The 11135-nt window shown below is 41.4% G+C and overlaps 1 protein-coding gene and 1 long non-coding RNA gene across 4 annotated transcripts; both read right to left on the minus strand.

Annotated features, from left to right (window-relative positions):
- Positions 1 to 6: 6 nt before the first annotated feature.
- On the minus strand, positions 7 to 3034 carry LOC112070399 (uncharacterized). Of its 3 annotated transcripts, none has more exons than XM_024137814.2 (6): positions 2925 to 3034; positions 2565 to 2591; positions 1741 to 2049; positions 1543 to 1599; positions 1074 to 1190; positions 7 to 228 (listed from the first exon to the last, which is right to left on the minus strand). In XM_024137814.2, the coding sequence occupies exons 1-6, from the start codon at positions 2980 to 2982 to the stop codon at positions 89 to 91; spliced, it is 708 nt and encodes a 235-aa protein (XP_023993582.1). In that variant the 5' UTR covers positions 2983 to 3034; the 3' UTR covers positions 7 to 88. The 3 variants fall into 3 exon arrangements, 2 of the variants coding, with proteins under 2 accessions (XP_023993582.1, XP_023993581.1); XM_024137813.2 differs by having other exon boundaries at positions 2553 to 2591; XR_011475591.1 differs by lacking the exon at positions 2565 to 2591.
- A 4383-nt stretch (positions 3035 to 7417) lies between these two features.
- Positions 7418 to 10723, minus strand: LOC139024297 (uncharacterized). Its single transcript, XR_011475592.1, has 3 exons — positions 10500 to 10723; positions 10140 to 10347; positions 7418 to 9900 (listed from the first exon to the last, which is right to left on the minus strand). It is a non-coding gene; the product is annotated as an uncharacterized lncRNA (long non-coding RNA).
- Positions 10724 to 11135: the final 412 nt, after the last annotated feature.

Consider the following 11135-nt stretch of genomic DNA (forward strand, 5'->3'; position numbering starts at 1 on the left):
ATGTACACAAATCACATTGATTTACTATTTTACTTAGCCTTGCTACAGCCCAAATCATCATACATTACAATCTACACATTACTATTTCCTACTGGCTTATAGGAAGTGATTGACATGTAAACTGACCTTCAGGGCATTGATGGGAGATGACATAGTGTATAATTACTCCACAGGTAGCCAGTAGAACCAACACAGTGAGGATGTGACGCCACAGGAAATCAAGTGGCACTGATGGAGAGAGAGGAGAGGGATCCAGAGAGGGATATCTTTATGATATATGTACTGTAGAATTCAGTAAAATGCTACTTCATTGATTTAGGGATATACACTGAGTATACCAAACATTAGGAACAGCTTCCTTAAATATTGAGTTGCACCTCCCCCACCCCATTTTGCCGTCGGAACAGCCTCAATTCGTCGAGGAATAGACTTTACAAGGTGTCGAAAGCATTCCACAGCATTCCACGCTGGCCAATGCTGACTCCAATTCCAACAGTAGTGTCAAGTTGGCTGGATGTCCTTTCGGTGGTGGACAATTCTTGATACCAGTGGAGGCTGGCACATTATAATGGCTGAAACAATATAAATGGAATACCTGATACTATTCCACTCATTCCACACCAGCCATTACCAGGAGCCCGTCATCCCCAATTAAGGTGCCATCAACCTCCTGTGCTTGATACACATGGGAAACTGTAGAGTGTGGAAAATCCATCTTTAGCCTTTTGAGGTAGATTTAACAAGTGACATCAATAAGAAAGGATAATAGATTTCACCTGGATTCACCTGGTCAGTCTAGGTCATGGAAAGAACAGGTGTTCTTAATGTTTTGTGTGCTCAGTGTAGACGGTTGTGTCCTGTAACATTGTTTTCAGTCACTGTCTGTTCTATTTTGGGAATGACAGCGCTGGAAATTAACATTGGATTGTTCATGGAGCTAACCAAGGAGCTACAGTATAAGATCATTCTAAATGTAACTATACAAGTGTTACACATTTTGTACTTGTTGTCAGAGAGAATCACCAGCAGCTTCTATTGTCCTGTTTAACCACAATGCTGTAAATGATCCTTACCTTTCCCCATTGGAGTCAGTGTGGGGTCAGTGGTGTTTCCTGTAGAGATCTCAGAGGTTATGATGAGTGGTGCAGTTGATTCAGTAGAATGAGGATTCAGAATGACAAGTAAGGTTTCTGAAATGAGAACAATATCAATGAACATTATCTTATTTAGAATCGTTGATTCCATTAAAATCACTGGTTTGAGTTGAGGTATTATTATTCATATTAATCATTCATTAATTATGAATGTTTCATATTTATACTCAAGATTACTAATAAGTATAGGGTTGACGTGTTGTGTACTTACAATTGGATATTTGCAATTAAAATGAAAATTGTCTCTAGAGGACCAACACACCTGTTGTAGGATTCACTGTTGTGCTAGGACAATGTTAATAATTTGATCACAACAACAGTGTTCTGTTAAAAATCACAATGAAACAAAGGTAAACATGTGTAACAGCTGTATAAATATGTGTCCTACCTGCTACAGAAGGTGTCTGTGTAGTTGTTGGATCACTGATGTGAACTCCCACCAGATCTGAAACCATTTGGGATTGAAATGTGGAATGTAGTTTGTTGGTCAGAATTAACATAGTCATACTAAGAAGATGCTAAAATCAAAGTGAGTCAGATCATGAAGACCTGCAGCACTGATAGATTTCTTTAGATAATGACTCACGTGTAAAGCTGTACCCATCACTGCGTGGAGAGAGAGAGTTTGGTCCTGAGTTCACTCTGTAATCACAGCTCACCTCCTTACTCCTCACTGACTGAAGACGACTGACCAGGTCACTCTCAGTTACAGTGAATCTACAGAACCACTGTTTGGAACCTTTGCTTTTTTCTTTCCAGATCTTTGCTGTGAAGGATGGCTGACTCTCCTCTCCAACATACAGGTTACAGGTGGTGTCAGGACTGACGGATCCAGGAATCAAACAGAAGATGGTGAAGTCCTCATCAAATTGTACTGTAATGTCTGGTTTTGGATCTGTTAGGAAAGGACAGAGACTCCTTTTTGCATCACTCTCTTTGAATGTAATGTATGTCACAATTGACACTCTACTAAACTAGAGCCTGCCATTCTCTTTATAGTACGTATCAGCATGTCTTATTTGATATCATGCATATTTATGATGTTTAATCATGTGGGCTGTGTGTTTACAACGATTGCCTTTCACTTAATTCCTTACATTCTCAGGAGTGAAATTAAATGAAATCGCATGGACTATTTTGCTTGATTGTATGGTGTGGGAGATGATGGAGTGTGTCACTTCTCATTTAATTATGAATTCATTTTCAATGTTTAAGTACTCATAGATATTGTAGCACTTGATATACTTTAAAAACAAAACAATCAAGTCATTTTTGTCTGTTACATGATAACAGTGCATCTACAATGATGTAGTTTAGGTTAACAAGATAACTTTGATTGATTGATGGTACTATTATTTAGTAAAAATAAACTACAAATAATTCCAGTTTTAAATTGACCTTGGTAATGACCTTGGGCTTCGATGTATTGGACGGTGTCTGGAAATAACAAAATAGGTCTTGATCAGGAAAATGTGCCTTTCTCAATAATAAATAAACATGAGAGACAGGAAGACTTTGTAGAAGTTCGTAAAGTATCATATACTACACTAGATCCATGGGCATGTCATCAAGCAGTAGTCATTCTGATCTGAACAAAATATAACGATACAGAAAAATACATCAATAAGATGATCAATGGAATAAGACACAATTATTACAGCCATGAGATTCAGAAATATATAAAAAGTTCCTGAAGTAAAATATTAAAAGAGGAGAGAGAATCCTGTAGCACTAACAGATGATGGAACTTGGAATGGAGGAATAACTCACCGAAAAGGAGGATGACCAAAAACAGATGACAAGCCAAAACAGGTATGAATAACGCCATTTATCAGACGTCTACAGACTGTTAGTCTGACTTCACAGAAGATGGTGACTGTGTCAGATGAGGTTGTTTGAATAGAGAAGTAGATGTGGAGCTTGTTCACAGGAAACCACAGAGCAGAAACCAGTCTAATACGGAAAGTGTGGCTAAGTTGCAGAGGAACATTCAGAATAATTTATAGTTATTTTTTGTTGTCTGTAGCTGTTTGTCTTTAACAGCTGATATTTTGCATCATTAGATGCTTCAATTACATTTTCAAAACCAACAAACTAGCTGTCTGAGTAAAAGATTGTCTTTGACTTTTTGGTTTCATGTGTTTGACAGCTGTATTTGTTTTAGTGGTTGAGTTTTACTAATCGCTCCTTGTAATTTCAGACAATCTCAGTTTTACCCAGAACTAAAGTGTCACGGCATTCATCGGAAGAAGAAGAGGAATCGTCAGACAAAATGCAGCGGGTACGTTTCATCTTTATTCGCTTAACTGACTAACACTGAATACAAAAAAACAAAAAAGAATAGCCGAAACAGTTCTCAAGGTGCAACCAACACTAAACAGAAATAAACCACCACAACTAACAGGGGAAAACAGGCTACCTAAGTATGGTTCTCAATCAGAGACAACGAAAGACAGTTGTCCCTGATTAAGAACCATACCCGGCCAAACATAGAAATACCACCCTAGACATACAAACATAGAATGCCCACCCACATCACACCCTGACCAAACAAAAATAGAAACATACAAAGCAATCTACGGTCAGGGCGTGACATAAAAGTCTTGTGTAATTGGCCAGTATCTTTATTCTATGTACTGAGTCCATATGTGTTAAGAGAAGAGAACCGAACGAGGATCAACCGGAACGAGGAGCTCGACCTCTTTGTCTTTGCAAGTTAAAGCATCTTTGGGCCAAATGTCATCCCCCTTTTTCTGCTTACATAGAGTCAGATTAATTTATGGATACCATTTTGTCCCTGCGTGCAGATTGAAGTAATTTGATAACTAGCATTACAAAACAAACAGTATGAAAATGTAGCCCAACAGGAACATGGTAAAATGGCACACAGTACATTGTTTACAAACATTCAGATAGTCTTCTTACCCTGAATTGTGACTGTAGAAGGCTCACTGTATATGATCTAACCTGCTAACCTTTAGTACTGTACTGCAATGTATTTTGACCTCAGCTGGTTAACTGTGACCTGTTCATCTGAGCAGCTGAGCTCCTGTGAGTGTATGTCTACAGAGGAAGCTAGAGTAAATCCATCTTCCTACTGTGTAGAAGAAACACTGACTACAGGACAGATGGAGGAGTCTGACAGCTTCAATTCTCTCTCTGATGACTGTAGGACACACTGTCAGACTAGGCTGAGGAAGGTCTGTGAGATCAGAGGAAAATACATTTTCACACAATGGCAATGTGTTAAATCTCCAATATTGTCTAAGACTTCTGTTCCCTTCGTCAATATCATTGAACCCACAAACAGAGAACACAGAGAGACAGTGAATGACATCTCCATATTAAGTTGACTAGCATTTTACTAAACAGATGACAGTGACTGACTAAAATATTGTTAGCACATTTCATTTAATGGGTTAACTAAAATAGTTAAAATGGAAGAACTATTGTAAAACTAAAGTGTGTGGGCATCTCACTACATCACCGTTAATAATGTTATCTGGCTAACCTTGAGCTTGGAGAGACCAAACAGCATCTAGCAATGACAAAAAGTCAAATGAGCATCTTWSTCATTCTGGGAGAAAAAAACATCCTTCAAATGTCTTTGTCTTCTGTTGTTCATTTACATTTATACAGATGCAGTACATTAGTAGAATGGAGACTGTTCATTAGCAATAACAGCTCAATCACACAGCACATCATGACTTACATTCCACAGGCTGATCATTTAATTGTTTTATATACAGTACCATGAATGCACATTTGTACAGCATGGTCAACCAACCGGCAGGTTAGTTTTCCTAGGTGACGAGAGGTGGCTATAATACTGTAGGAGAGATATCATAGCTATGATACATAGTGAAAGTATGCATGTGATCTCAGTTCTTCATGTGTAGTTTATACCCGGACATACAGTGTATTTACATAGAGACCAGCCAGCATACAAGTCTGAAAGAAAGTCACCTTTATTGAATGAATATAATCAAGCTGGCCAACACTCAATAGTAATATTCTGATACAGCACATACAATAGCAAACGTCCGGGGCAGTGGAGACAGCCTCCTACAGTAGGTTTTAAAACACAATGTCCACGCTGAACAGAACATTCTCTCTCTTTCTCTCGGGGGGTTTCCTGCAACAGTGTTCTGATTCTCTCTCACTCTTTCTTTATCTCTTACACATACACATGCGCGCACACACACACCTAAAGTACACATACACACGTATGCATGTGCACACACACACCTACAGTACACACACACACACACACACACATATGCATGCACACACACACACACACACACACACACACACACACACACACTTCTTTTCACATATTTACACCCGCAACACCCAAAAAATATGCCGCCTCTCTCATAACACTGCACAGGCTGTCTACTAGGGGGACACGATAGGTGAGGAGACACACACCACTCTCAAACACAACTTCACACTGTCACGATGCAGAGGCAATTCATGTATGAGGACTGGAGCATCATGGGAAATAAGCCCACGTTCACACAACTAATCATTCAGCATGCTGGACACACATTTAACTTGTTCCTAAATCTTTACTGTACAGCAGAAAACATTTACTATTACTATTAGTACAGTCCCAAACTGACATATTCAATAAGCCAAACTGATTTTTTTTAAATCCATCAAGAATAACTTAAATACAAAAACGTAACGCCATTGTTAAGTAAAGAACATTTTAAAAATCTGCCATTGGTCACAGTGTTTTGTTTCATCCAAAGGTTTGCATTTCAACATCATACAATAAATCAAATGCAACTTATACATGACAAAGAAAGTGAATCTGTCAGCCTGTATTAGGCTTCTCATACTCTGAATCAGAAGGTCTTTAACTCTATCGATTGCTATTGGTGATGTCTGTTGGCCTTCAACTCCTGGGTCGTGTTCAATAGGCACCAAACAGAAGAAAAATGGACTGAAACTGGGAAGAAAAGGGGTAGGATTACTTGGACTTGTCCAATGAGAACGTTCATTCTCATTTTCCGTTGCAAAACATTTTAAAACATTGCGTGCCCTAATGAACACAACCCTGGTGTATGTTAACTGATAGGCCATTGTGGATCCTTAACAGTTTGATCGCACATCAAGATCTCGCTCTGCATAGAGGATAGGGATTCTCTCCAACCTTTCACTCTCTGTTGGCACATTACGTAAAAATCTGCATGCATCAGTACAATGAAGTGTTCCACATTTTCTACCATGTTCTATATACCAGGTGCTGTATATTCACTTCTTTTAGTAGGAGAACCCCCTACTTCAAGTATTCAGTAGTAAATTACCTGAAAACTGAGGATTCTGAGTCCGTTCCCCATGATGGTAAAGTGAGAGGTTCTTCACGCCTCCATCCGTGTGCTCTTCTGGATTGCCTTTCCTTACAGATCATTAGTACCAATCTCTGACATTGAAAACACAAACACAACATCCACACAACGTCTTTATTTTTTCTTCAATTAGATTTAATCCGAACTGGTGATTGTTGTCAATCGGAGTTGGAGTTGTAAGACACCTGTCCTGTCTGTATTCTGTGTTGAAGTTGACTCAGAGGTGACCATCGTATGGGGATCCCTTCTGTTTGGATCCCAATGGAGGATGGGGCACTTTTCTACAACAGTCACGATACAGCCACAGGGAGCGAAACACACACACACACACACACACACACACACACACACACACACACACACACACACACACACACACACACACACACACACACACACACACACACACACACAACACACACACACCACACGGAGGGGGGCAGGTGGTGGTGGGAGTGGGGGGGTGTAACAGTCTTGGTGTTTCCCACTAGAAGGGTTTGTGTGTTTTTCTACACACTCAACTGTCACATATGTCACCACATCTGGTACACCAGGACAACGGCTTTGAAGACGACAACAAACAAACACACAACCCAGAGACTGGCTGGACAATGGATCTGCAACGACAGAGTCATTCCAAACCTCCACTTTAACAAAGGTAGTGATAGTCCTCACTCACAAGTGCAAGTTTCTATCTGCTGTGCTGCTCAAAATAGTCTCTTTGCTACTTTAGTGAGCTGCAAAAACAGGATGTCTTCGCCTCTGTGCAGAGACTCAGGTCTCACTCTAACCCAATGGTGTGTGTGTGTGTGTGTGTGTGTGTGTGTGTGGTGGTGTGTGTGTGTGTGTGGTGTGTGTGTGTGTGTGTGTGTGTGTGTGTGTGTGTGTGTGTTGTGTGTGTGTGTGTGTGTGTGTGTGTGTGTGTGTGTGTGTGTGTGTGTGTGTGTGAGTCTCAACATAGATTTCTCACACTGCCACAGGAATGTAACATTAGCTCTTCTAAATGAGAATGGAATCATTTTCTCACTCCTTTCCTTTGGGCTGTGTCTCAAGGTTTCTTAGGCCAGACTATCCTTCATGAGAACTACAGACAGGGAATGTTGCTTGCTGCTAAGGAGTATTTGCTTGTAATGTACAAAACAGAGGAAAGTCACATACGTCACTCCACACACTGAATAAGGGTTTTCTCTATCCTTTGGGCAGTTAAGAAAATTACATAAAACATGTATTTTTATCCTCAATATGTTTTGTTATTGACAATATTCTGACCACACATAGACACACACTCCATAGATCTTTCTGTCTCTCTCTATATATGTATATATATATTTATATATATAATATGTATACGATATGAACGAGGCCAGGCCACCTTGTTGAGAAGGACAAAACGAGTCACTAGGTTTGGATTTGGGTTAGCACAGACTGCTGAAAGAGAGAAGAGAGAAGAAAGGGGAGATGAAGAGATGAGGAGGAGGAGGAGGAAGGAGGGAGTCAATGAGCAGGAGAGACGGCTGTAAAGGTATGGCAGGAAATTCCTGGGTGTCCATGGATGACATCAAACATATAAAATCTATACCCTCCTTGCACCATTTCCTCAGAGTCTCTCAGCTGATCCTATTGTACAACACAGCTTCTACCGTTTATAAGCCACACAGGTTTTGGGATCAACTCCCTATTGAATGACATGGATGCACAATGTCCAATGGCCATGTCTCTCAGCTGTTTCTCTGGTTGGACACCATGTTGTGTGAGCACCAGTGATCTAAAAGACCATTAGAAGTATCCCTGCAACAGGGGAGGAGGAGGTGCATAGGTGCATATCACGCTGAGAGACACATAACAACGGAATCTGATTGGTGTATGTTTTGAATAGACCATTCTGATTGGTACTCATGCTGCTTTAATACATCTAAACACTTTTTGATTGGTGCCCTTGACTCATGACTGGATTCAAAGTGGCATTATTAGTTCTGACGTCTGCATAGATGGGAGTTCTGACTGCATCTGGTTCAACTGAGGAAACAGGAGAGATACACAGACGGCAGCCCTAAGCCCAAAGGCCCTGCGACACCCCCAGTACAGGGCCCTGCCCATAAGGCCATGCCAGACTGCACATTAACGGCACAAGGAAACCTTCAGTAGTCGAGGCAAGGCCGTGGCTGCCCATTGGTCAGATAAGAGCTCTAGTGGCTGTTTTTGTTCAGATAAGAGCTCTTCTCTTCCTTGTTCTGATTCACTTTGCACAAAGCACTCATAGCCATGGTCAAGCACTGCAAATGAAACACACTCAACAGATTAAAAATAAAAATAAGTAGCACAACTTCACTTTTAGAGACACAGCAAAGGAACTTCCTGTGAAATAAGTTAGCTGTTACGCATATGTACATGTGAACTAAAGCTGTAACTGTATGGCACTTCATTAAATATGTGGAAAGAGAGCAGGCTGTCTCTGACAAAGAAACAACAACAAAAAACAACATAGCAAAAGAAGCACTGTGAGGCTGCTGTGTTAGCCTGTCAGTAGGGTGGAGACTGCCAGGCAGGGGAGCCAATCACAGCCAGCGGGGGTCAGCAGGGTGGGGCAAATCAGGTAAACAGGGCGTGGCCAGTCAGGTGAACCAATCAGAGAAAGGACTGTTGATACAGAGGAACTAATCAGGTGAAAAGCTCAGGTAAGCAAAGCAAGCGGAGACAGGAGAGTGAGATGCAGGTTGGTGAGAACGGGGGAGCAAGCCAGGGCTGGGTTCAGTACATTTTTACGTTCTGGAACATTCCATTGAACAGAAACAGTGCTGTACTGAATGACCAGTTGAAAAACGGGGAGGGGCTGGGTTGTGGGTTGGGGAATGCTGTCAGCATGGCCACTGTCCTTTCTAAACGTCACTCATTGCTTCAAGCCACACCCAGCCACACCCACCCAAACAGGAGGAAACGTACCTAGAAGTCTGATCAAGAACGTACAACAATGTTTTGGGGAAACGTTTTGTTCAGTACAAACCGTTCCGCAACGTAGCAAATGTTCAATTGAACTGAACGCACCTCATGTAGACAGGGCAGAGCTAGTCGTTAGATCTTAGCCAGGTGGGTGAGGGGGTGCAGCTAGTCTTACGAGAGTGGGCGGGGCTCTGTGGGGATGGCAGGTGACAGACAGGTGAGCAGAGCATCTTGACAATTATTACAGAGTGGCTGTGTGAGTTTGGCTGTGTGAGCAGAACCACGGAGCTGAGACCAGACAGCYCAGATGTCTGTCTGTCTGTGTGGGACCCAGTCTGTCCAACCCAGTCTAACTTCACAACACCTATGTGTCTGTAGGAAGACTCCTCCCCAGAGTCACTCTCAAAGAGCTGCAGCTGCCCCTCTTCACATGATGGCTCTTCAGTCACCTGTAAAAACACACACAATAGTACAATCAGCACTACGGTCGTTGCTGTCCGCTTACAGTGATTGTCGACTGAACACTAACCAGTAACTCACAGTGCTTTATTCTATATCTATAAATGTATCCCGGTTGGAACATTCCTGGAATCAGGAAAGAATAAGCATTTCTGGAAAACCTGGAAATGTTGAACCCTAAAGAGGACTCTCCAAATGAAGTTGGTCTGAATCTAGAAGTGGGTTGTACCTCAACTATCAGTCTCCTCGTCTGGCCCTCCCACCTGCTTCATCCCTCCTCTCCATCTCCTCCTCCTCTGTATCCTCATCCTCAGTAAAAAATAAAATAAAGGCCCCATTCAAGTGTGGATTGTATGGTGGTAACAAAAGGTTGGTAGGTAGTCAATGTATTTCAGCATCGTGGAATAGCTGTGTTCCTCCAATAGCAACTGAATCATCTACAAACAAGAGAGGGAGGGAGGGAGGGAGGGTTACTTATCAGTCAGCAAAACATTTTTTACCACAGCACACTCCTAACATAGAGAGAGAACAGAACAGAAAAAAAGGAAGAGAAAGAGAAAAGGCAGGAAGTTGTTTCAAAACATCTCACCCCTCAGAACAACATCAAAGCTTTGGTTGTCATGGACACGATTACGCCCAAATGCCCTCCTCGTCATCCTATCGGTGACAGTGTTATATGGCCGGCAGAAAAGGTCAGCAGGAAGTGAAGAGAGTAGAAAGAAGTTAGTATAAGTCAAATGTTATGTAAGGGATAATCAACGAGGGGCTATGCATTCTATGGAAAATAATGAACGGCGTGGAATGTGTGTTCCACGACGCGCCGGCTATAGCTCCGTAGTGATGCCGTACAAAAACATGATTACAGTTTAAAACTGCAGTAAAAGCGCAGTAACTGCAGTCAACTGTGGTATTTTGGATGCAGAAATTGCAGAATAACTGCAATTGAACAGTAGTTATACTGCTCTGTAAATGCATCATTTGTATTTGGATGGAGTATTTGCAGCATACTGCAGTTATACAGCACTCTAACTGCAGTTATACTGCTCTCTGACTGCAATATTTTTTACAGAAGGGTGAATTACCATGAATAAAAACAAATACAGAACAGTCTCAACAGCAAATTATTGCAGGATGTCCAAGGATATGCAGTAACACATTTGCTGCTGGAAACATCCACTGAAGTAGTTAACACGTTTACTAGATAGCTACAGTAGTTCCCTTGGTA

The sequence above is a fragment of the Salvelinus sp. IW2-2015 genome, unplaced genomic scaffold (genome assembly GCF_002910315.2).
Source record: "Salvelinus sp. IW2-2015 unplaced genomic scaffold, ASM291031v2 Un_scaffold1312, whole genome shotgun sequence".
Taxonomy (NCBI): Eukaryota; Metazoa; Chordata; class Actinopteri; order Salmoniformes; family Salmonidae; genus Salvelinus; species Salvelinus sp. IW2-2015.